Source organism: Poeciliopsis prolifica, unplaced genomic scaffold (assembly GCF_027474105.1).
Source record: "Poeciliopsis prolifica strain line A6 unplaced genomic scaffold, Auburn_PproV2 SCAFFOLD067, whole genome shotgun sequence".
Classification (NCBI taxonomy): domain Eukaryota; kingdom Metazoa; phylum Chordata; class Actinopteri; order Cyprinodontiformes; family Poeciliidae; genus Poeciliopsis; species Poeciliopsis prolifica.
Window position 1 is genome coordinate 699,367 of NW_026562442.1, and position 27,352 is coordinate 726,718.

Genomic DNA, 27,352 nt, shown 5'->3' on the forward strand with positions numbered 1-27,352 from the left:
GAAACTCTTTGCTTTCTTTTTATTCACTTACATTTTTGGTTTCTTCAATAAATTCTTTGCTTTAAGAGCTTAAGGTCAATAATTTAATTTCATACTATCTGGAAACACAAAAAAATGTAAATAATCTGAATAATTCAGCTAAAACTAGCAATAGTTACAATCTGCATCATTTAATTACAACAAATATGTGTCTTCAGTCAGAGGCTTATTTAGAACCAGTGTAATACAGACTGCTACAGGAGGCATCACCATCTACAAAAACTCTTGGAAGAAAATTGTATGAGTTGCAGCAACATGTTATTTACGTTTAAGGATTAATAAAGTACTTTTGAATTTAATTTAATGTCACATGGTCTTTTAAAGTTTTTGTAAATGTCTGTTGTCTAATGTATTCGCAGCTGATTATATTACTGGAGAGGAAATAATCGATTACATTGGTACATATACCCTTAAGTTGCAAAGCTGAAATTGGTTTCTGATTGTGGGAAATGGCTAAAGGGCGATTCCACTAAATTTTTCGCTACCTTAAGTATCTTTTACCTACTTTAGTAAAAACCTACAGCATCTTCTCTCTGTTACCTGAACTAGATTATTTTGCTACAATGGCAGAATATTTAAAGTGTGGAATGAAACCACACTTATGAAACCCTTATTTTGCAACGAGATAAAGGTGAAACTTGGATAAAGTTTCACCTCATTTCCCACTATCTTCTGCATCTTTTATGAGAGAAAACAAAAAGCTAAAACTGCAAAATGATGGAAAATTCAGAGGAGCAGGAGTTCAGTTGGAAAAAGAAAGCAGCTTTTATTGAAGTTTCATTAATCAGATAAAGGTTTTTTCAAATCCCACATTTGGTTTCAATGTTCTGGTATCAGAGCAGAAAGTTTTTCACTAGAGCAGATTAAAGATGAAGAAGTCGTGAACCTTTAACCTTTTCCCGAATCGGAAACCAACTTCAGCTTCGTCTTTAATCTACCTCTGTTGTGTTGAAATGCTTCCACTCTTTGGAAACTTTTCACATATTTTTCCCAAGGAATTTATGTTCAGGCACACCCAGATATCAGCTGCGCTGCGCCTCCTGCTTAGCGGTCAAGAAGCAGTGGAAAATAGCTGCTAAAGGAATTATTGGAAGCTCTAAATTAAGTAAACTACCCGAAAAGGCTGTGGGAAGAAGGGAGTGGGACTCTTATTGGGGAATACTGGAATTCCCGGGCTGGACACTGTGGGAAAAAAAACATTGTGGGAGGAATTTGAGGCTAAATTCAAGAAAAACTCCAACTTGTTGCCTTCTGTCCAACTGCATGGGCCTTTTGTCTTCAATTCTGGCATCAAATATAGACAAATAGACTGAGTTCCCCCATGTTTTAATTACTGTTTGTTGAGAAACGGCTTATCCTGCTGCGCTGGGTCATTAGGATTAGCCCTCAGTGTGGTGTTGCTTTCCATTCTCCTGCAGGAGAAAAAAACTCAATATCCAATCTGTCACAAGCCATTCTGCAGCGAAACAATGCCTGGCTGCAATAATGGCCTCCTAAATGGATTCATTCTTGTCCACAAACATAATCTGCTGTAACAAAAACGAAAAAAAAACTCAAACAATACACCTGAGTTATTATTGGTTTTATAAAACGAGGAACGGCTCCCACCAAGGTCACAGTTTGAATTCATAGAGCTTAATTAGACTTCAGGTGATGAATTGAAACACAGACAACAACGAGCACAAACAGGAATATAAACTCGTACTTCAGAGGGAATCTAGGATTCATTTTTAGCACTTTATGCTTTTAACCCTACGCTTTACGTTTAGTCATGAAGATAAATGTTTTCCCCAAGCTGCAGCTGGAGCAGAAAATAAATGTGGATCTCCAAACTCCCAGCTCTGTTTTTCTACATTTAGCTAAAAGTGCTGATTTGCATTTCTGTCTCCTCTGCAGCTTCCATCCCCCTGGTGTTTCGTGATACCGCCTGTATGTGAAAGGGGGGGAAAATGAAGTTAGTTTAACTAAATTTCCTCCTCAAACACGAGTTCGGCTGCTTGATGAACCCTGGCGTCTGTCTCTGTGTTTCTTCCAGGTGTGCTGAGTCTGCCGGAAAGTTTGAACCTGCACCGAGACCAGCAGCGCTCAGGGAGAGGCGGCGAGGGTCACGGGTACTCCCAGGCCGAGCTGCGCACGCTGGAACAGTCGCTGCTGGCAACCCGAGTGGGCAGCATCGCGGAGCTGAGTGAGTGGAGCTTCCTTTTTCTTACACAGCATTGACAAGTTTTGTTTTTTAGAGGAATGAGTCAGCAGACAGCAGGCAGAGCCGTGTTAGCTTGGAGAATCAGATGGAAACTCATGTGGGAGACGAGCTTAGTGTTGATTATTGTAAAGTGAACTCCTCCCATCTCACACTTTCCTCACTGTGCAAACTAACAAATAAATAAATGCAGCTCTGAAAAAGAAGTAGGAGCACATTGCATTGAACCACATTGAAAATCTCCTGGTTTTTCCTCCTAATATTGATTTCTGAACTCTTTCTTAGTTGAAACATTAGTATTATTGTTTCTTTGCATTATCTGAGGTCTGAAAGCTCTGCATCGTTTTCATTATTTTGACCTTTCTGCTTTAACTTCAGAGACATGCTGTCAGTCGTTCATAGAATAAAAGAATAATGTTCATTTCACTCAAAAAGAAACTTTTAAAGAGTAAAATCAGAGAGACTGATCATTTTAAATAACTTTGAGAAAGCAGTGAATTTTTGAAAGAGCGAAGTTTTGAGAATAAAGACATGAAATCCTGATTTCAAACTGAAAGATGAGAGCTTTTGAATTATGGCGGAAGAATTTAACTGAAGTTAAAGAAGCTTAAAAATTTATTTACAAAGGATGTGCAAATGATAATGATCTTGGTACAAGAAATTTGTGGAGATGGTACGGAGAAATACACGACCAAACTCTCGTAAAAAGACACTCAAATCAATAAATTACTTTATTCAAAGTTCAATTTGATTGCCGATGAAATCAAACTAAAAACACCTGAAAAAGAGAAGAAAATATCAATATAAAGGAGTTTTTCTTTCCATTTTTTTTTGCAATCAGTGAATAGTTTTGTTCGGGAATTTGTTGTTCTGCTGCAGATAAACATTACAGATTCAAAATGTCACTGTGACCCGTTCAAATGTTTCATCACAAGTGAATAAAAAGCAGAATGCAGGAGGTTTCTGTGTGAACCTCGATGGCATTTGACGAACAACAAGCTTTTGTTGCAGACATTTAAAGATGAATTTAAATTTTTCTCTTTGTTCTCGAAATTTAAAGTGACTTTTCATTCAAAAGGAAGACGCTGGTGAAGCTCTGTAATGACTGAGCGCTTAGCTAAACCGGACTCCTTTGTCTATGCAAATTTACGCTTTATTCTGCTTCACAGGGAGCTCAGCCTGTCAGTTTTTCTCCTTGTTTGACGTGAATATTTTGGATTTGTACGTCATGTCCCAGTTGCTCCTGGGCGGAGGAATGAACATGGCCGCTCCCTCCGGCTGTCGCGGTCGCCCTGCTGTCCGACGTCCCTCTGACACTCAGCAGCCAGGATCCTGCGTGCTGCAGCTGGTCCGACACCTGTTTATGATCCACGCCCGGGGAATCCTTTAAATCCAAGGTCATCGCCTCCCAGGGTTTCAACCTCCACTAGCAGCGAAACGCTTTAACTCTTTGTTTCTCATATTAGAGCCGACCGTCCCCCGAAGACGTTTGAACAGTTGGTGGCGGAGTCCTTGTTCATTTATCCTGTTTGCTTTAACCCTAAAGCCCATTGCAGAACCATAAATCATCGCGATTCCAGCGGTGAATTCCAGGTCTGTTCTTTGACCTGAGAGCCGTTTGTGAGGCATGATGTCGTTTATCAGGGGGAAAAGTACTTTGCTCTAAAGGTCTTGAGTCATCCTCCATTTCTTTTTATTTTGCTCAGACTCATAATCCTATAAAGCGATCTGGAAGAAAAGATCCTCAGACTTTCTGAAGGTCCTTCAAAGTTTTTATTGTATTTTTATTAATTCAGTCCAGTACCTGCTGTTTTATTGTTTTGTTTTTTTTAATTTATAACTCCAACTTGTATGACAGCATTTTGGCATAAATTTGAGAATTTTTCTAGAAAAAATTAGGACATTTCTGAGTTTGAAAAGTAAAAAAATTGCTTAAAAAAGCAAACAAACTCAGATGTAAAATAAAAAAAAGAAAAGAAGCAGTGAAAGACTGAAAGAAATTATAATTAGGATACCTTTCAAAGGTTACAAGACAATTTGGGGATTTGTGTTTATCACAGAGTTTATCACTCTGCCAGATCTTATTCCTTACAAATGATGTTTTTCCTGCAGTAATTTTAGAAACTAAAAAAATAATCTGGTATTTATTAATGTAACAGGACACCAGCAGCCGCAACTCAGCTGTTTCCAGGCAACTGTAATCATTAATATGCACAGACTAATAATGTGAATAGTCACTCATCAGCCTATTTAATGCAAATACAGTTTCAGTAAATCCTGCATCATATAAGAAATTGTTTCACTAAACCACATTTCATTTTAATACCTGTATATTTTGGATATTAATCCAATTTTAGAATATTGGAAAGAAATATGCCTGGTGAAATTAATAAGACTTTTTAGATGCTGTAAATTACAAATCCAGTTTATTATCAGCATCGCTCTTCCTGTAGAGACTTTCCTCTGCCTGAGTTAAACATTCACACAATCCAGCGAACACAAACTGCTTGCAAGTGTAAGTTTAGTGGATCTGAACATTTTCTCCTCATGTTGCTTTTTGTGAACAGATTGATCTTCAGTTAACGAATCACTGAGTAACACGAGTGTGCATCTGCTTAGCGAGTGTACATTATGACTGCATCAAGAGTCCTACTGCCAACATGTTCCTCCATCTGCCTTTTTGCAAAAGAGAGGAAAAATTCACCAAAGCTGATGAGTCTTGATACAGACGCAGTGAGACCTTTATTCAAATAATTGCATCTATTTAACTTTCAGCCCTTGCAGGGTGACGCCTGGATACCAAAAAGCTGCTTCACAGTGAAACTATGGGTGAAATTTGAAAATGTGGTTGCTCAGTTAAATAGTAATAAAGGGAAAGGGAAGATATGTCATTCTTTCTTTATTGTTTTAATTATTTGAGGAATAATTATCAGGTATCCAGCAGGTGGCAGTAATTAAAAATTAATGGATGCTAGCTGCCGTTCAAATCTAAAGAAGAAGAATACCATCGGATTTAGCTGTTAAATTGTCGATATTACGCGTTAAAAGGGACGATGCTTTGCTACACTATGATAACAAGAAGAGTAAAAACTTTTAATTAAGAAAAAAATAATTAATACAGATTAATTACGCCAAGCCTGATGTTTACAGGTACTTATTACCAAAAATATTTTAATTTAGTAGAAGATGAGAATTTCCATCCAACCAATGACGGACCTGAAATGGAAAGCATGTTTAATATCTGCTTTATTTTCAAACTTTAAATCACAATTCAAGGGTGTTTTTTTTTTTTTTGCAAAAAGTTAGATCTTGCAACAGAACAGCGATATTCATATTGCAAAAGAAAAAAAACAATCCAACTGTTTAAAAACACTAAAAAATTACAATTATTAACAGCAATTTATAGACATTTGGGAAAAACTACAGCTTAAAAAAGGCATATTCAATATGAAGGCAGCATAAAGGTGTTATGCTTAGTCAATTTTGCTATAAAAAAAAAGTGCCTGCTCAGATAAACTGGAGTGATACATAATTCATTCCAGTTCCTGAACCATCAGTCTTCCCCTGTCGCAGATGAAATATGGTCCAGAGCAGCAAAGATGAGATATAAGATGGCAATTTTCCTCCCGGAGCACTGTGGATAAATAAATACTTGCTGTTATTACATCTCTCAGACAGATATAAAATAGTGTGGTGTCTGTTTAATGGTGAAATGTGTCCTCCTCTTCAAACATAGGATGGGAAAAAACGGTCACCGCCTGGCAAGATATAACATGACCCTCTTTTTTCTTTTGCTTAAAAAAGCACAAAAGAAGAGACGCCAGGTTGCTTTAAATAGACCAACTTTATAGTTTTGTTTTTGTTGGGCCAATCAAGATACAAATATCAAAGTTAGAGCTCCAAATGAGGAGGGAACAGTCAGGATCGTCCTGTTCTCTTAAATAATTTAAACAAGCAGCCTGATGTGAACTTATTATTCAAACAGCCTGAGGATGCACATAAAGAGATCATTCAGACTCAACTAATAAATATTACTTACTTTGAATTTTCCTTGCTTCCTCCACTTGTTAATTTACTAAAACAAAAAAATTAACAGCAATGTTCTGAAAGATGTCGATAAAAATTTTCCAACTGATGCATTTTTAATCTGTGATGGAAATTCTTGAGCTCAACCAATATTGTTATGTTTCCACCTTTTAAAAACGAGAACCTCCAGCCTGAATCTGCAAAGTCTGCTGTTTTTTTATGATTTAATGCAACTTTCTGCTTCAGTTTGACTCCTCCACAACAGCAGTTCAATAAAAGTTCAGCTGAAACTATATGATTATATAAGGTGGTTATTATATTCCAGCATTATTTTTAGCAACTATTGATCTTATTCAACTTATACTGTGACAACTATTCAACCTTTTTTATATTTAAAACTTTAACATAATGAATTACTTTCTCTCTAAGCTCCTTAAAGCAAAATATAAATGACAAAAATGCTTGTTACCTATTTATATTAGAAATTGTTTATTATTCTGCTAATAACTGTGCTCTAATATTTTCTTAATTCTGAAGAAAAATGATCATATCTGGTGTTTTTTATCCATTTTTGTTTTAACTTGAGATTATGCAGGAACTATAAGATATTTTTATCTTTTTCTTCTTTTTTATACTTTTCATCTTTGTGATTTATTTTCTTTCAATCCCTGCAGAAGTTGTAAAAACCTGAGTGAAGTTTTTCCACCAGCTTCTTGAAATTAGACAAAAATTGTGTTAAAATTTTTGATTGTGGCACTATCATTTTAAATACATGAAGAAATGTTTCCAGAGGTCGTAGAAGGTCAACCAAAAAACATCAAATAAACTTGGCTACATTTGCGCAGCAACAATTTTTGTTTGTACTGCTTTGCCTACCAAGATATTAATAAAAGTTTAAAGGTCAAAAAAATCAACCAACCCACACTTTTACAAAATCATTAATAAAATGTCATTAATATTTTCAAAAACAAAGCAACTAAAGCAAAAAACATTGCTGCCCAATCCAGCAAAAATGTAGTTAAGTTGATTGACCTTTCATGACCTTTGGAAACATTTATTATTGTCTTTAAAAAATGTCTTCTGCACAAACGTTTGACGCCGTTTTCGTCTGATTTGAAGAAGGTGGGGGTAAGTGCTATTTGCTCTGTGAATTAGATGCTGGACAAGACACTTGTGAACAACTAAAAGATAAGACGGATCAGGAGCTTTGAGAAGCATTTTTGTGAAAAGTGCAGAGTGTTCCTGTGTGTGAGTCATAGAGTCAGTTTCCTGTTGTTAGAAAACTGCTCAGGTCTAAAGTGTGAAACTGCAAGGAGAGAAAGAACCTCATAAGTAATCCAGAATGAAAGTGTTTGGATGAAAGTTGGATCCAGTTGGGCTCTGATTTACAGTAATTACCCAGAATAATTGCTCATAATCAGGAACCGTTTGTGAATCAGCTGCAGAGAGGCAGAAAAAAGGCCTGGAACAAATCGGCAGCAGGAATCAGGTGTTTGATCGTCAGACACTCGGAAAGCTGAATTGTTTTCACCAGAGTCGTTTCTAACTTATTAGCTCAAAATCTGAACTATAAACAGGGCGGCTTAAAAGTGAAGCAGCCTCACAGAGCTGATTGCCGGGGCAATTTCACGCTCGACTTGTTTGGTAATTAACAGATAATAGAAGAGGCTGTTGAAGAAGAGCATTCATCGCTATGTCCATAATTTGATTCCCTCAGAAGTGGGAAAACTAAGTGTTTTATCTCTGAGGCCAACATTATATCGTCTCTTATCTTATATTTCACTGTTTTTGTCAGAGCGAGGCGTAAAGATGCTGGCGTCTGAGCTGTTCTTTCTGGAGTTTTTTGCTTTCTTTTCAGCTCTGTGTGGCATAAAAGATCCAGACGTGTTGAGCTGACATATTGTGACCAGCTGGAACAGTGAACCTTTCAGATGCACTCAGGTTCCTGTCAAAAAATGATGCATTAATTCAGCCCAAGGCTTTACTAATGAGGCTCTCCTGTTGCTGCAGTTCCTACTGCACAGAAATTTATTTTAATGTTATACAATGTTCCTAAGACTCTATTATCATTACTTCACCTCATAATTCTGGTTTCTAGATTGACCTGTAAAAGCACAAACATGAAAAACAAGAAATGGAGAAACTGGGTTCCAGGCCTGTCGCAATAAACAATAAATCAATTAATTGCACAATAAATTAAAAGAAACTAAATCATTTTCATTTGCTTTACTTTTTGTTTTTCTCTCTTTTTACCAAAAACAAAATGAGTTCTTTTGTTGAAAGATAATTTTGTTTGCAGAGACCTAATAATTAATTTTATTTGTTGTTTCTATAGTTTGATCATTTATTTAGGATATTTTAAATGTCCATTAGGTTTTAAAGTTTATTGTTTTTTAAGAATATGTTCTTGCATTATTATTCATTACATTGTTTTAAAATTGCCTCAAAACAACATCATCATTTATTGCAACAAGTTCTGGGACAATTAGGTTTGTGGCAGACCGAGCTTCTTTAAATATGCTAAATAAACTATTTTCCTTTTGATAAAATTTTGAAATATCAAGGTGGAGTTACAGTCTATAGCAACTTTATCAAAACCTTTTTTTGCCAAATGGATGAACGCAGCAGGTAAGACAAATCCTGCACGTTTATAATTTACACCAAATGTGCAACAACACAAGTAAACTGAAGCAAATTACTCTGAAAAATTTGTTTTTAACTGGTTTAAATAAGCAACATCCATCCAAATTCTCTGGTTTTTATTACAAGCTGGGTTTTCTAAACATTTTACGGATTATAAAGAACATTCTTTATGATGGTCATCCTTTGAATGTGCAGCATTAAGTGGTCACATGTACTAAAGTCAAAAGCTTTTGCAATCAAAAACATCTTAACAGACAAAGTTACAATCGAACAGATCAGTGAATTTTCCAAATTTTAGCAACAAACTGGTGAAAAAACTTAGAAAACTGCAAAAAAAAAAAAATAGAGCTCCACAGCAAAACAAATCCTTTTGTTTTCATTTCATATTTAGCTCAGTGTTTTGACTTTTTAAGAAATCCTTCTTTTGTTCCTTTGACAACGTAGATGTTAAAAAATTCAATATTTTCAAGAAGATTATCTTTGAAATTTGCACCTGTAACCAAGTTTCAGGGCCTTGAATACAAAAATATAACTAAGATTGACTTTTCACAGCATTTCTGCAAAATTTCATTAACATCTCAGCTTTTTAATGCTGCAACTCAGACATCTTCCCATCCTCTCTGCTCCATTATCCCTCTCTCACTGTGTGAAGATGGAATAATGGGATAGTTTTGCACACAGGAGGGGTGTTACATTTCATCTCCAGTCCATCAGAGGTTGAATCATTTTTCATTTTATTAGAGTTAAAATACTTTCCCCACTTTGCTATCCATCATCATTCCTAATCTTTCCCTGTCTGACCCATTTCTCTGCACAGGTGAGGCTGGAACTATGAGGAAGGGGCGAGAAAGACAAAATGAGTCAGTACATCTCTGTTAAGTTGTTAAAAGCTCATAGATACCATAATGCACTTAGTAAACAACATGAAACAGGGTGTGATGAGGCAGCATCTCTGTGATTTAGAGCTTTTAAGTTTAAAAACAGGCACAGTGCCCACTGCAGCACTTTAGCTGGTGATGATAAAAGCACCCTTGAGTCTTTCTCAGTCTCTTCATAATGGACAACTCAATCTTTTTTGTGGGCCGCCTGTCATTTCACTTCACTTTGCGTAACCTTCTCTGCCCTCCCACAAGTCTGCTGCGCCGTTCTCCAATGTGTGTCTCACCAACTTAGAGTTAATATTTTCCAAAAAGAAATGTTCACTGAGCTTTGACTCCGGGCGAGTGCTATTTTCTCTCTGTGTCTCCCAAAACCTTTAGAGAGACAGCACAACACTCATCCATCCAAACCAAATCGAAGAACGCCTTATAGTGTATTTTGTAGTAATTAAATCTTATTGGAGTCATTATTAACATGGATTCATATTTCATGTTTACACCAGACACAACCGTGTGAATGTTGCAGCTGAAATCCAGACTATTCAGGCCAGTCAACGTTTTTCCAATCACTTATTGTTCAGTTTTGTTGAAAGGAGCGACAACAGGTTTGGCCTCCTGCTGCTGAAACCCATTTACTTTATAGTTGGAGTCAGAATCCCACTGACCTTGGTTCTGACTAGTGGTTATTTGAGCTGCTGTCGCCTTTCTTGAACCTGCATGCCCATTCTTCTCTGACCTTTGGCATCAACAAGGCTTTTTTTTTTCATCAAAACAACTCTTACTCCTTTGGCGTTTTCTCCCTCTAGTGCAGCAAAATCCCAGTATAAACTGAAAATATTCATCATCATGTCATATTTCTGATATTTGGTGTAAACTTAACCAAGTCATCTTCATCCAGACGCCTGAATACATCGAGCTGTTTGCATTAAGTCATCAGTAAGTTCAATATTTTCAACTTTGCGTTCTAAAGTAATAGTTCTCCAAAAACCAAAAGGTCTTTTTAACCTTTTTCTTTCTTTTTTCACATTCCAGTTCTTGACGAAAAGAACTGTTATGCCTTAAATATTATATTATCGAGGTCAGTACTTTAGAAACAAGGATATAACATCTAAACCTGAGAACTTTAGATGCATCGTCCTAAATATTTACTATCTCTGTTCCAACTTTTCAGCTCCTAGCTCTGAAATGCTATTTTCTTTCTGTCAGACTGTGTTATCTTGATATCTTTGATAAATTACACCATAGAAATGGAAACAAATTGAGACAGTGTACCTGTCACAATTCACTTAAAGCTGGTTCTTTCTTTTTGTGTAGAAGATGGCAGCATAATACTAGGAAAACATGATTTCATAATCAGATGTCGATACTCAGTGAGGTTATCCCAGATTTAATCAACGCTCTGTTTATTTTCCAACATCATAATGTTCCCTCCACCTTTTATTAGCATGGTTGCTGATGCGTTTTTCATGCTTTAGTATTGTAATTTGTTACAATGCTGTAAAAAGAGACAGATGTGACAGGACTTCTTTATTTCTTCATTTTAGACCCATATAATGTGCATCTTTTTAATGCCCCACACATAAATGGTGTTATTGGAGACGATGTGAATGCAGATTAAGATATATGTTACAAAGTCAATTTGACTCGCTGAATACACTCACCGGCCACTTTATTAGGTACACCTTTCCAACAGCTCATTAAGGCAAATGTGGAATCAGCCAATCACATGGCAGCAGCTCGATGCATTCAGGCATGTCGACACGGCCAAGACGATCTGCTGCAGTGAGAACCGGCCATCAGAACGATAAAGAAAGGGGATTTAAGTGACTTCAGAAACTGCTTGACCGACTGGGCTTTTCACACACAACCATCTGTAGGGTTTACAGAGAATGGTCCGAAAAGGAGGAAACACCCAGTGAGCAGCAGGATGTAAATCCCCTGTTGATGCCAGAGGTCAAAGGAGAACGACCAGACTGGTTGGAGCTGATAGAACAACAACAGTAACTCAAATGGTCTGATGAGTCTCGATCTCTGCTGCAATATTCGGATGGTCGGGTCCGATTTTGGCGTCAACCACAGTCTGGTGATGGTGGTGCAATGGTATGTGGGGTATTTTCCTGCCACACTTTGGGTCCATTAGTACCAATTGGGCATTGTGTCAACAGCCTGCCTGAGTATTGCTGCAGTCCAGGTCCATCCCTTTATGACCACAGCGAACCCGCCTTCTCATGGCTGCTTCCAGCAGGAAAACGCGCCACGTCAGAAAACACCAATCATCTCAGTCTGGATCTTTGAACAATGAGTTCGCTGAACTCGAATGGCCTCCACACTCACCAAATGTGGTGGAACGGGAGATGCAGCCAACAAATCTGCAGCAACTGATGCCATCGTGTCAGTCTGGACCAAACTCTCTGAGGAATATTTCAGGTTTCATGTTGAATCTCTGCCATGGAGGATTGAGACAGTTTTGAAGGTACTTGAAAGGTGTACCTAATAAAGTGACCGGTGAGTGTATATACCATTGTCATAAAGTCAATTTAAATTGTCTATAATTTAAATTATAGACGACAACAGTGGTATGATTATATGATTGCCGAATTACATCCAAACAAACCTTTGCGATTGAGATGCGATTTTTTTATTTCTCCAGGCGAATTTAAGAATTGATGTGTAGTGAATGAATATCCAGGATTGATGCAGTTTGTTCACATGAGAAGACAATGTGGCAGCTCTGACCTATGAAATCACTTGAGACAAATTGTCCAAATTGCAGAGAGAAAACAATCAAAGCAGGAAAGCGATTAAATGTAATTTGAATGATTGCAAAGTATCAAACCCAAATTTAGTCATGTGATTGTGATGATTTGCCTTGAAACAATTTGTCCTCAAATATACAAACAGCTTTAAATCCGAGCTTCAGGAGTTATGTGTATATTTGACATGCTTTACTTTGATTTGTGAAACCAGGCCTTTCTTTGTGTGTAACGCAGTTTTCTGGAGAAAGTAAACACTCAACAATCTGTGTTTTTCATTAGCAATTATTGCTGCTGCGCCTGTCAGGTGACAAAAGAGCATACTCATCGTTGCCTCTTTCATTGACTCCAACAGCTGAGGGACAGAGTGAATTTATCTGTGTTTAACACTCACTTTGCTCTCTGTTCCAGAAAGACAGACAGCAGCAGCTAATGCAGGCTCACTAATAGCGTTCAGAATGGCAGCAGGAAGCTAATAGCGGTTTTAGAGTAATAAAACAATAAATCGATTTATCTGCTTTTCTTGCTTGCTCCTTGTTTTGTGTCTTTCAGGTTTGCTTTGTAACTGGTCTGATTTGCCAATTATCACACCTGCTTGAAGTATTTTTACGCCCTTGTGGGGGTAGTCGGCTTTTATTGTCGCTAATTCATTGTTTCTCTCCGTGAAACCTCCGGGGATGTAACTCTGGAAATGACTTTGTGTTCAGTAGGGATGCTGTTTTCCACACAGGAGTTTAGATAATTACTTACACTCTCAATCATGGCATTAAAGGCGGCGAATTAAGGAGAATTCACATTTTGTTCTTCCTTCTGGGTTTCTGTCGCTCCTAAAAGTAACCCAACTGCTTTAAAAGAACCAACATGCAGTCGTTTTTCTGACAGTAAGTGATCGTTTTTCGTGTCTGGAAAATTACTACTGTCAAAACCTCTGGAACGTAACCGTTACCTAGCAACCAGCAAAACCCAAGCCGTTACCTAGCAACCCACGCGTAGCTCCAGCACATTTGTTCAGCTGGTTTACCCACTGTACAATGGCTGCTGGAAAAGACATGCATTTTGTTGTAGTCTTCACTTTCCAGAAACCACTTGCTGCACTCTCAATGTTTGTGCAGGAGGCTCCACTTATGCTTTTCAAAGATGGATGGTTGTATGATTGTGCATCTGTGTGCAGCTATTTTCACGTGAAAGTGTAAACGATGAGTTGGGGACGGTGACCGGCAGAGGGAGAGAGAGACCCTACAGCAGCTCGTCCTTAAAGGACTCAGCAGAAAAAAATGTCATCATCTAAGAATGATTTTGTTCAGAAAATGTAGTGATTATGTTTTGTATCGCCCTTAGACCTATCCTAACCTTTTCAAAGAAACATAATAGTTCACCTTTAATGTTCTGTCCATGTGTCCAGTGAAGTCCAACCCAGTCTGAAGCCTCAAAATATCCCTGCAGAAATCCTTCGACTGTTTTCTCACAGGTCTTGTTTTGGACAGATTTCCTCAGAACTCATTTTCATCTGTTCTGCCAAGAGGAGGTCTTGGAACGGATGTATAAGCATCCCTGAGATTTTCATAGAACAAATCCAACATCTTGTTTTCCCTGGAAAAGCAGCTCAAGAACCATTGAAAGATTGGAAGTCCAGTTGGTGGAAATTGGCCTGGGATCCCACCCTGAATTACAAAGGATGCAAATATAATTTAGATATATTTTTTTACGTTGTTTTTAACTAAAAATAAGTTCCTGCATTTGATTCTTACAGTTAGTGACTAATTTATCTCCTGTTTTGGTTAAATTTGATGTTTTTAGAAAACTGATTTACGCAGAGTTAGTTCAGGTATTTCTAAATTTAAATGAGTAAAGTTCCTTTTCTAGCTCTAAACCTATTATATTATTTCTAATCACTTTTTCTCTTGCCAAAGTTTATATTCCTGTCTTCAGATGCCTGGATCTAACATCACCAAATATGTAAATTAGCGGATTATGTCATCTAGTAATCTCTTATAACTTTAATTGTAGCCTTTAGCTGATTTCCTTGCAGAACTTGGCATGAAGCAACGTTTGTTGTCTTTTCCGTCAGCTCATTTCAGACCTCTGCTCATCAGAACAAGGATGTCTGGTGGTCAGATAATTATTTCAGAATTGTTCTGTTTTATTTGCGTTTTCCCTTCTTCTCCTTTCACAAACCTGCATAAAATATGTCTGCATATTTCTTCTAAATATGCTAAATTGTGATTGCTAAGACAGTAGCCAGCATTAGCTTTGCTGTTATTAACAGAACTCATTCTGTTTTACCTGTAGTAGGTCAAACGTTTGTATTATTATGGATATTATTAGTACTTTAAGATACATGTGAGGCTGTAAATAGCAGCTACATTTACTCAAGATTTTCCCCAGTGTATTGTAAGCCTGGCGGGCCAACAGGCTTTACTTGTCCCCTCTCCAGGCTTAGCTTTGCTAAAAAAAATGTAAGTCTTTAAAATATTTGCATTTTTTAGGACTTTGAAGTTGGTGTTCAGATATTAATCTTCAAATATTTCAATGACCCATAATTGTCAAGTGATATTTTCAACTTCCTGTCAACTTTAAATGTTTTTTAGCTCAAAAGCATGACGGCCCACTGGATGAATGCCTGCCGTAGCACCGGGCTTAGCAAGTTTTCTATAATTTGCATTCAGATTTTGCTCTAGTTTGCTGGCAGTTTCAATTAAACATCAAACATGTTAATAAGTATAGTAGCTGTTATATTCTTCTGACTTTTCTTAATTTGCAAGTGTTTGAAAGCTAACATGCTAAGCTATATGCAATAAGACAGAAGCTGAGTGTTTAGTTGTGTCAGAGTTTGTTTACCCTCCTTTTGAGCAGCTGTTGCTGCACAAACCAGATTTGCTTTTCATATCTTCCAGGGCTTTAAGCTTTTATGTCGCTTTTTTAAACAGTTACGATGAAACATAACATCTCAGCTCATTTGACACAGTGGATACTAAAAACCACACAGATAAAAGTCGTTTAGTGTGCAGTGATGCAGTCCCTCTTCGTCCCCTGAAGGTTTCTGATAAAACATCACGTCTGTTTTTCTGGTGCTTTGGTGTCGTTTCTGCTGCAGCAGACTGGAGCTAATGGCCAAAGAGGAGGAGCTGTGATGATCTCTGCTTTGATCCAGAAACAGACTTTCCCAAAAAGACATTTCACAATATCTTGCATCGCAGCTCTCCAATTGCTTGTTTCAATCAGAACTTGTTTCAGAACAGAGAAAAAATAACCAGGGTTTGATGCTTGCTGAACACATATGTGGTAGAAAACATGCTGATGATTCACGATTCAAAGCGAAATGTTTAATTACTCTGCTGTTTCCCATTGTGATTAAACAGATGGTGCTGACTTCAAGTGTTCTTTGCAAGAGCTCCAGATAACCTGCTGTTATTTTTGGAGTCATTCTTGTTTTTGGATCAAATCTAAACCAAAGAGAATCATTGATTATTGTCATTCTGGTCCATTTTTTAGATTGGAAACTGGCAGGCCGGCTTTAGAGAGCTGAGGAGATGAAGTAATGACAAAATATATAAGACCTTTAAGTATTTTTATCAGTGCCAAAATGAGAAGCGTTATGACACGGGACACCAGAACTACAATGAAATGGCTTCTGAACTTCTGCTTAAAGATTAACGCAGAGGAATCGTCAAAAACTTCAGTTAAAAAAGCAAAAAGTATCTAGAAACCAAAGAGTTTCAGAATCCAAATCTGTTCCTACAAAGTGAAAACCATAAATAATTTTTGCTGAATGACACGTTGTCCACAGAAGTCATTGCGATAAACGATAATATTGTTGTTAATATTGTTGTTTGAGACCATCTTCAAGTAATAAATTGCATAATAATCTTGCAAGAACAAATTCTTAAAGATAAATAAACTTTAAATTCTCATGAACATTTAACACTGGAACTGGAAGACATTTTAAAGACCCAGAAGAAATTAACAGAAATAGCAAATAAAATGAGTTATAACTGTCTTTTAGAGAAAAGCACCAGAATCAAGACTTTTGTCAACAAGTTTTTGGTGGACAAAGAGAAAGACAATAGATTATTAAAATGGATATTACTGAGTTTGCTTAAATTTATTATGCTATTTAGTTATTTATTTTGACAGGTCTACTTCTATTTTGCAATTGTTTGTTTCTTTATGCTGGTCTGTTCAAATAAAAATCCCAATAAAATACATGGAGATTTGTATTTCCCCAAACAGACCTGAAGGTTTTGTGACAACCAGCTCCAACAAAGCTTCTGCATCAACCTCCTCTGTTGTTTTTGCCCTTTTATCACGTTCTGTTTAGGCCAGTTTGGTATTTATTTTGAGTTGAGCATCAAGTGCTGCTCTGACGGCTGGCGTATTAACCCCAGTGAATCATCGTGCTGCTTCCGCAGGAAGACGGTTTATTTGTTCTCGCAGTTCTTTGTTTTCGGTCCTCTCGTTGGAGTTAATGCCATGTTGCCTTTCCTTCATGGACTTTTTTTTTTATCAATACAAACAATGCATCATGTTTCTATTATCTCAGAGCACAAGAAGACAAATTAGAGGATGGATCAGGGATTTTTCTTGTGACTCAGCCACTCTTGGAGCTTCTGCGGCTGCAAATAACATCTTTACTTCATCTTTTGCTTATCAAATTCCTTAAATCAGCTTGGGAAACTACAACTAATAAGCCATTAGCCTCTGATTTAGCTAGCCTAAAACTCTTTATGTGTGCTACATCCTGGCAGATCAAATATCCATTAAGCACAGATGGTTATCTGTGACCTTCTTTCAGATATTTTATATCAACCTATGATTAATTTCTGCTGGTAAAAGTAACTGCTTCTCCCTGTTGATGATGACATATTCTGTAATTGACTGTGATTAATACTTGCCATCGAATTGCTAATGTGCCCCAGAGGCAGAGCACTGAGATGGCCGTATTACTAACCGATGATTAAATGTCCACAACGTGTCCTCCGGGTGGCGATAGGCCTTGACAGTGAGTCAGAGGACGGGGAAGGATTCGTCCATCCCAGACTCACTGCATCGTCGTAACGCTTTAAAGCTCTGGTTCACAGATGGAGATAAGCAATATTTCCTTTTACAATGAGAATGAATTGGCTGCTAACGCTGGAAACCAGGAAAGGCCATCGTTAAATGTTATTTTTGTGACTCTGTCTTAATGCAACAGTGATGCAAAAAATTGTAAAACTTCAATTCTGTTTATAAATATTCAAATATTGACGTTTAAGCTCAGTTTTGGTTTTTATCTGAAAAAGTATATTTGGAAATACGTATTTGAGATTTTGCGTGTAATGATTTTTTTGTCAGTGAGTTAATGAAAATTGGTAAAATAAAATAAAACCTAAAAGCTTTCCAATCAGCTTATATTGCTTATTGTTAGCATTTTGCTACTAGTGTCATATGCTACTTCCAACATATCAAATAACATTCCCATCAGTCACAGTTTGTACTGCTTCTTGCTAGCATCTTAGTGCTAGCACATCTTAGCACATCTTGTATGTTTGTACCTAACATACAAACTAGCTAGCGTATGTTAGCTAGTTTGTTAGTTAACATATGCTAACAAACTAGCATATGTTAGCACGCTGCCATATGCTAGTTTTATTTTTAATCAAAAACATTCTCATCAGTCCTCTTTTGTTGCTTATTGTTAGCGTTACATTGAATGCTAACACACTGTTAGCTTGCTGTCGTGTACTTGTTTTAGCATTTAGCTACCTCAGAGTCAACATAACTTACAGCTGTTCCTGTTTGTTTGTTAGCGTTAGCTTTACTGAAAACCAAATATTAGTGTGGAAGAGCTATTTTTGTGAACTCTGTGTGAAATTTTTGGCTCAAAGCACCTTCCATAATCAATATCATACATATAAACTTTTGTTTTTGAAGTTATATTTCAGTTTTACTGAGTTTTCTACACTACGACAATTGAAGAAGACGAGGAAAGTCCACAGTTGATGTTTCCAGATCGTAACGTTAGCAATAGTTTCTCCTTTTAAGCATTTTTACAGAAAAAATGGAAGAAAGGTTTCCCGGTTCTGAGTCCTTTCGACTCAAGTGGGAGTTGGCTCGGAGAAACGAAGGCAGTAAGCTGTCCCCTGTGATTAATTCAGATGAGCAGAAGCATGAACCCCACAGGAGTGTTGCTTGGATAATTACAGCAGAGAAGACGGGAGCAAACGTCGCCCTGCTGACAAAATCAAAGTCACAGAAACAATTAACGAAGCCAAAGAAATCTTGTTTTTCGTCTTTGACTCTCTCCAGGTTGTAGCTAAAAGGGACGGCTGCGGTTTTTACTGCTTGTGTTGTGTCTCTTATTTTAGTTGTTGGTTTTTTTTATTATTTATTTAAGAAGCAGTCGTGTTTTCCAAACCCCTGAGGAGTGTTGTCAGTTCTCGAAGCTGCAGTCTCCTATTTACTCTTTTTATTCCTCGGATAGCAGGATGTTCCACCTTCAAAATACACATTTCAGCTCTAAGTTTTGCCTCCTTAAGGGTTATAAATCTGTCACTTCTTCTTGAATATTAAGCACACTGCATGCGAGTTTCGTCCTTAATGGATTGCCATAGATTCAACAGAATGATAACAATTCTTTTTCTTCATTTTTCAAATCCCTCATCAATCAAAATAATGCATTTTTTCTTCTTCTTGTTTATATTCCTTACAGAACCACAAAGCTCCAATGTTCCAGTAAACTGAATGAATAATTACATCAACAGGGGAATAAATTTATCTGTGAAATAAACCCTGCAGCCTGACTCTGCAATATTTTCCCTCTTACAGCCGTTTAATCGTTATTCTTAAATGCATCACTAATGACCTGATCGATCCACAGCTGGGAACACTATAAATCTGAGCATTACGCCTCCCTGAATGTAAGGGCTAAATATCTGCTACTGTGCCGTGGATGTGGCGAATTTTAAAAGTTGAATTTCACACCTTCTCTCAAATCCGCTTTTTAAAATATTCTTCACTCCTGCTGCGCACAAACACAGCTGATTTAGATCATGCTACAAGCAATGAACAAAATATCATGCAGACAAAAAAAAAATCTGTATTCAAACTATGTGGTTGCACGTGTATAAAACCCGAGGCGTGGGGGCCAAATCTGGCCCGCTGTAGCTTTTCACGTGGCCCTAATCCTAACCCTAATTACATCAGTGAATTCTAACAGTTTTTCACAAATCTGCAAAATTCACACAGTCAACAAATCTCCACAGTTTTTTTCTGATTTTCCTCAAATTTCTCTCAAAATTGGACAAAGTCACATTTAACGCCATGCATCAGCGCAAATATTGTAGAAACTCCTTACAAATATTTCTAAATTAGCAACAGAATCTGTAGTTTAGATCCAGAAAAACTCTAAAGCAATCACAAAATCCTGCAGAAACAGACGTTTATTGACATTTTTACAGTTTAATTGGTTTTATCAATATATTCTGATACAAGAACATTCAGATTTTTTTATGACCCAAAATGAAAATGAGATTAACACCTCTGCCTTTCAGGATTAAATGATAATCCCTGTGATTTTTGGAGATATGTTGCTCTGCTTGGATAAAAATGGGCTGCATCTTTGCATGTTAAATTTTTAAACCCACTTTAATTAAAATACAAATGTTTTGCTGTTCAAACAATAAACATCTGTTAAAACATTGATTCTTGATTTTTTTTAATGATGTTTTTTCATAATTTTGCCTGTTGTATATATTTTATCAACTTGTTCCGGATGTTCCAGTTGATAAAAAAGCATCAGTAATTTAAATTAATCTGTTCAATTCATCTTGTTTTGTACACGCTCAGAATTGCAAGTTCAGATGATTTTTTCAGAGCTGTACCTGCAGGGCTGTGAAAGTGGGATTACCGGTAGTTAAGTTTTCCTCATCTGAATCACCACTTTAACAAACTTAACTAAATTCTCCACTCTGGCAATTAGAGAGACTTTAAATCAAACAAAATTGGACAATTTTAGCTGTGTTGGTAATTAAGTGAAATATTTCTGCTGGGAAATGACCCTGAATAAATGAAACAGAAACTGAACAAAGGAGAAAATCAGAGATTATGTGTGTAGGATGGCTTTTAAAACAACAATTTACCACTCAAGACAGCGTGGGCATTTGGCAGCTTAATCAATAGTCGGGTTTTGTGTGTCAGCGGAATGCATTTCCTTCTTAAGTCAACTAACCCGCCGATTTACAGCTCAGTTTTAATCGATGCGGCTGATCTTTATCATGTTTTCCAGGTGATTTGGTTTCCCGGGCCATGCATCACCTCCAGCCGTTACACATCAAGAACCCGAGCAACGGGACGCCGGTCCACCAGAAGAGCAGCTCCACGGTCCACTGGGAACCCGAAGCGCTCTACACCCTCTGCTACTTCATGCACTGCCCACAGATGGAGTGGGAGAACCCCAACGTGGAGCCGTCCAAAGTCACCCTGCAAACCGAGAGGTGGGACAGAGTTACGTTTGAATCCAGGCTCATTGTGAGATGCTTTAACGGCAGGGTTGCACCAACACTCTTTTTATTTCCAGTGTCGGCCAAAACAGAAAAACTGTGCTGACTTAACTTAAAATGTTTGGTTTTTATTTAATGTATTGCGACTATGTGAAAACATAAGTTACACCCACTTAATTTATTAACTTAAAGTCAACTTCATTGCTGACTATACAACACAAAATGCACTGAAAAAAGAAGATTTCTAGAAAATCTTTGAAATTTACTAAAATAAACAGAAATTTCTGAGATTGAAAAGTCAAAAATCTGCTAAGAAACCTCTGGTGTTTGTAGATCGATATCAGGAATTAAATGGAAGAAATATGTAAATTTATGAACATCAGAAGTAAAAAAAAAATGCTGTGAAAGCCTCAAATACTGTTAAAGTGATCTTGGAAAATATATGGAAATTTATTAATGTCAAACATCAAAAAATTGCTAGAGAAAACTCAGATAGTTTTAGATTGAACTCATGAATTAAATGGAAAAAAAAATTGTAGATTGAAAAGTCAAAAAGTTGCTTGAAAAAATGATTAATATCAGGAATTAAATGAAAAAAGGGACATTTTTTAGTGCTAAAAAAAATTTGAAATTTCTAACTTTCTTTCTCAAACATTTCTACACCTAATCTCAAAATTTCCATTTTTTTTCTAGCAAATTAGGACTTTTGGAACTCAGACATTTTCCAGATTAAAGTCAAAATCTCTGAGTTGTTTGGTGAACATTTACTCCTCTTGTTCTGAACATCGTCGTTTAATTGACTTTAACTAAACTTTGACCACAGTCAAGTAAAGTCCACTCATCTTTTTCAGTTAAAATTTACAGAAGTGTTGATTTCTGGTTCTGAAACTTTTAACTGAGTGTCATCTTTAACACTACTGAGTGAAATAAAATGATTTCTAACCGCTTCAGATTTATTAAAGGCCCAAGTGGGACTGATTCTGACTTCTGGCAAGGGAGGCGATTTTTGCATCTGTGCTTTTAACCTTCCAGATAAGTTGAGCACAGGCTGACAATAAAAACCGACATTTCTACTTATATATTTGCTCCAGCAGCGTGGGCTGGTCAGCGCTGACACTTGCCAGCCTGCAGCTTCTTGATGGACAGATATTTCAGCATCTTTCCTGCTTTCTTCCTCGCTGAGAAACGCTGAAACTCCATCCAGACGACCCTGGGGAACGTGAGGAACGTCAAGGCGGAGCGACGCGTCAGCAGAGTTCCTATTCCTCTGAGACAAAACTCTGTTTAGCATTCGACTGAAAGCTTGCAGACGGGCAGCAAGGACCTGAATAAATGTGATTAAATACAAGGAAAAAATTCAGTAGAGGCTCAATAGCAGAAGGTTAAATTTGCAAAAGAATTGCAGAGTGTTCATTGATTTAAAATGTAGACTAGACAGTGTATGCTTAATTATTAAAAGTAATTATAGTGAAAACTCTTTGAAGGATAAGATTAGAGTTATGTGATTTAATTCATCACATTACACAACTTTAGGGTTTTACTATCTGTAACTAAATGTGGAAATTGTTTCTAAAGGTCAGATAAATCAGAAAGTTGCATACTTACAAAAGTTTATTCAATACTGACATGAAAATGTACAGTGAATTACAATTAAGCAGAAATTATGCAAAGTGGAATTAACAAGCAATAATGTTACATATGAATATAAAGATGTTTTATTATTATTATTATTATAAATGTGAGTAAATGATTCATAATTGGGTTTAAAAAGTGTTTAAACATGTCTCACATGTTCTAGTAACTAATAAAAAGTAAAAATTATGAAGGTTGTACAAAAATGTGCTTAAATGAAACGAAGACGTCAAACTTTAAACGAGGGAATTTTTCAAACCAAGTGAATTTAAAGTTTGATTTGAACTTAAAGTTATACAGGTTAAAGGTGATACAGAACTGATTCCTTCTTTTTTTTCTTTTTTTTTTTACAGAATAAAAACTGTAAATACTTTAAATTTGTTGCTTTCTTTCATCCATCACTGCTATTTTTAAAGTGGTGAAATATAGTTTAAATTGACTTTTCACTGACATTTCCCTTTCTGATGCAGCCTGGGTTTATTCTGCATCGGATGGAATGACTCATTTTTAGACTGATTACTCTAAAAAACACACTTCTGCAATAAATTATGAAGAATGCGAACATCATTTATCAGTTCAGGCCGTTGCTCTTTGTGATAAATGAGGGTAACAACAGCACTTAGAGAGGTTACCGCTTCTAGATCTCTTTCATCTCTAATAAATTTCAAGTATTGATTTTGTGTTGCTGCCTCTCTAATATGTATAAGGACATCTTTAATAAGTTTAGTTTGAGCCTCAAAAGAAACCAACGTCTCTATTAACTGTTGGGACTTTAGCTAATGCTGTAAATTATTCATATTTTTACATTGAAATTGTATAACGAGTGTAACTTCCTCACACAGTGCTGCTGAACAAATCATTACCCTCGTCAAATTTAATGTAATCTGACTGTAAAATGACTGATGCTAATCATTAGTGAACTCTGTTCTGCTCTGCAGGCCGTTCTTGGTTCTGCCTCCGCTGATGGAGTGGATCCGGGTGGCAGTCGCCCACACCGAGCACAGACGCAGCTTCTCCGTCGACAGCGACGACGTGAGGCAGGCCGCCCGGCTGCTGCTGCCCGGGGTGGACTGTGAGCCGCGGCAAATAAAGTGAGAACGAGCGACGAGCAAAGAGAAAGTCCAAATGCACCATGCAGGCTTTGGTTCCTGCAAATTTCTCACTGGTTTTGGTTGAAAACCGATTAGATATTTTATGCTGCTTCACACCGAACACGTCCAGGTGAGCATTGAGAGGAGACTCTTCCAAAGTCTTCTGCAGGTTTCGTCTAAATAAATATGTTTATTTAACATGACTCAGCGTTTTTGCTGGATTTATGTGGAGAGCTCAAATGCTGGGAAATATTTTCAAATAGTAAAAGTCATAATTTATCCAACATCCCAACTGATCCTTCTATTCTGTCTCTGTAGTCGTGACTGCGATCATAGATTACTTTATCCTCCATATATATATTTTTTGAGCCTATGTCGGAAAATGCACCAGAGAGACGTAGCGGAGTCTCTGATTGGTTGATTCCCCACATCAAATGGCGAAACATCAGATTCTCCAACCCCGGCATTGACGCCCGAAGAGCCTGACTCTCAAATCGCGTCTGGTGCGAACGCAGCATCAGCTGAATATCATCAGCGTATAGATTTATAAAAATGTAATCGGTGAACTAAATTCTTTTTTTCAAGGTTATTTGCTTTCCTGTTGGTTTTAGCACAAAATATTTGTATAAATGAATCTTTAGTTTCACTTTGATTACTAAATAAAAACAAAACAGCAGAAAAATAGTTTCATTTATCGTGTGAAACTTTGCAAAAAAGAACAAGTCATGTTTTTATTCAGAATCCCTTTTATCTTAAAAAGCAGTAAAAACAACTAATACAGATGGCAACATAAACCTTTCCTGCTGGTCAAGTTTTAATGCACAAATAGGGATAATTATGTAATTACTTTATTTCCTTAGTTGAACATGCAGCCTTTTTTGCTTCATCGAAGTTGCAGTTGCTATTTTAAAAACATTTTCTTACAAATACGTCTGTTACAGTTCACAGACAGAAAATCAAAAATCAGCATGAGCTTTTGTCTCATCCAGCGTCAATAATTTTAAGGATTTTATCACAGAGTCATGGGTTAACAGTCCTCCCACTTCAAACATTCTCAGAGATGAAACAAACAGAACGGCGAAGGTATTTGTTACCAATTAGCATCTCTTTTCAAAATGCCACATCTAATTGCCAGGTAGAATCAGAATAATATTGTGCAGAGGTTTCCCTGCGACCCTGTTGAGAACCAGATCAGCAGCAGCTGTTCGCAGCGTCAATTAAGAGTCATTACAGACAAAAAAAACGAGTCGCAGCAGAAGCTTCACTTGGAGGAGGCAGAAGCTCACGCTCCAATATGAGTGAATCGTCTCTGAGTGTAAACAGCTCAATGCGTATAAACTCGGTTCTGGTTTAAGCTGGGAAAAGCTGAGCAATAAATCATTCCCACTCTCTCCTTTGAGGAGATGAATGCCCACTGATTCCCCGAATCCACTTCTGAGGTAAGCCCCCACTTAGTCACGATAATGTATCTGCCGCTTCCATCTGCAGAGCTGAAGATTGTTTCTGCGCCACCCGGAAGCTGGACGCAGCTTCCACCGAGGCCAAGTTCCTGCAGGATCTGGGCTTCAGGATGCTCAACTGCGGCCGGACGGACCTGGTCAAGCAGGCCGTCAACCTGCTGGGGCCCGACGGGATTAACAGCATGAGCGAACAGGTGAGAGACTCAACACACACACACACACACACATACGTAACCAAACACTGATTTCTGACCTCTTCCTGAGTTAAAACTGTTGTTTCTAACTGAGTATGAATTATTTGAGGTTACATCTTTTTTATTATTTTAACCATTTCTCATTTTCTGCAAATAAATACAAAATTTGAACTTGAACTTTCAGAGACATGATGTCAGTATTTCATAGAATAAAAGAACAATGTTCATATTACTATTATAGCTAAAAAAAAGAGATAGAATCAGAGAAACTGGTCATTTTAAGTGGTCAATTAAATTTATTATGTTCGTCCTTCAGGTCCAGTAGGTCGACTTTACAACAGATTCAGGTTCGCTGTATTTATTAGGAAATCAAGTTGGTGGTTAACATCAGTTCAGTTCTGCCTCTATACATTAAATCAAATATAAGAAATAACCCTAAACAAACTAGAAAGCAATGGCTCTCAGTTAGCAGTTTTTAAAATTAAACATAGAAAAGATGAACATTAATGAATTAATGAATATTAAGCAATTATTTACTTAAAACAAGCTCATGTATATCTTCCAGAAAAGTTACTTTTACTACTATTTCAAGCATACTAACATATTTTCACCAGAATAGACCAAATTACTTTGTAAGATTTTGTGTTTTTGCAGTGAACTAAGTTATCAAAATAAGAGCTTTATTATTATTTCACCAATGTTTATACTTATAATATGGGTATGATTTCATCTGCCAATGTAATTAGTGATAAACTCGTCTTTTGGTTGTGAAGCTTCGAAGTGATGTCACTGATTGCCATGACAGGCTTCTGTAAAGCCGACTTCAGTCATATGTCTGACTCAAGCCATTACGTTCAACAGAGGCCTTTTACGAGCCGCTCGTAACCCGCTGCAGCTCTTTATGTCGGAGACTCGTGTCCCTCTGTGGTGATTCAGTCTTTAGTATTTCATGGAAAACTGATCTACTTAATCAGGAGGCCGTTATGGCCGCCGATGGCCGCCATGATGAGCTCAGATACGAAGGTGAGCCGCAGCTTTTACTTTATTGCGCTTTAAGCACTTTGGTCTCTCATGTGGTTGAGAGAGAATTACACGGGTATGAAACTGTAATTTAATACGATTTGCAGTGTCTCGCAAAAACTATTCGTGCCGTTTTAAAGCTGCAGGATGTAACTTCTGTTTTAAAAATGTTTTTTAAATATTTGTTAAAATTATCACATTGTTGTGTCAAATACTGTAGGAGAAATGACCAAAAGCAATCAATCGGAGTCAGGAGGAGGGTCTTGAGGCTGTCAATCACCTCATGTACTCGCTGCTAAATGTACTAATGGCAGAGAAACAACTTAATGTTACAGGAAAATCATGCTAACGGGCCTTAGCGTTCACAACAGGCTCTGCTAGCTGCAGCATGGCACAGAGCTAGTGGAGTGGAGGGTGATTGACAGCACTAAGGCCCGCCTCCTTATTCTGATTGGTTGTTTCTAGTTAACACTTGAAGAAGACAGAAGAGCTGTTTCATAACAAACTGTCACAACATGCAGACGGTTTCAATAAACATAAAAAACCTACTTTTTATACAAGTGATATATTGCTGCTTTCAAGAATGAAACTAATTTCCAATGTAAATATTTTAATTTATGCTGCTAATGCTCAAATTTTAAATGTTGTTAAAATGTGTGTTTTTGAGCAGCCATTGATATTTTTATTTTTAAATAAAGGTAAATACTGGAAAATTCACAGGAGGTTCACTCATTAGGTGACTCATATTTTACTAGAAAAGGTAAAAACCATGCATCTGTTGCTTCCGTTCCTCCACAAATGTGTTGTTCTATGATGCAATTTACCAAATGTCACTCTGAGTGACTCTCCTAATAAAATACAGTGAAATGTGCTGATTTTGTGTGTTAAAAAGTAAACTCTCAAAAAGTGGATGATCCAAAGCATCGGACTGGAAGGTCG

General features: G+C 37.1%; 1 protein-coding gene across 2 annotated transcripts in view; it reads left to right on the forward strand.

Moving 5' to 3' along the window:
- Nucleotides 1–27,352, forward strand: part of btbd11a (BTB (POZ) domain containing 11a) — a 138,240-nt gene that overhangs the window by 94,963 nt on the left and 15,925 nt on the right. For both annotated transcript variants that reach the window (XM_055020393.1, XM_055020394.1), the window contains exons 2-5: nucleotides 2,075–2,224; nucleotides 20,803–21,010; nucleotides 23,587–23,739; nucleotides 25,228–25,393. In XM_055020393.1, coding sequence (XP_054876368.1) covers nucleotides 2,075–2,224; nucleotides 20,803–21,010; nucleotides 23,587–23,739; nucleotides 25,228–25,393 — 677 coding nt within the window. The remainder of the gene's footprint in view (nucleotides 1–2,074; nucleotides 2,225–20,802; nucleotides 21,011–23,586; nucleotides 23,740–25,227; nucleotides 25,394–27,352) is intronic.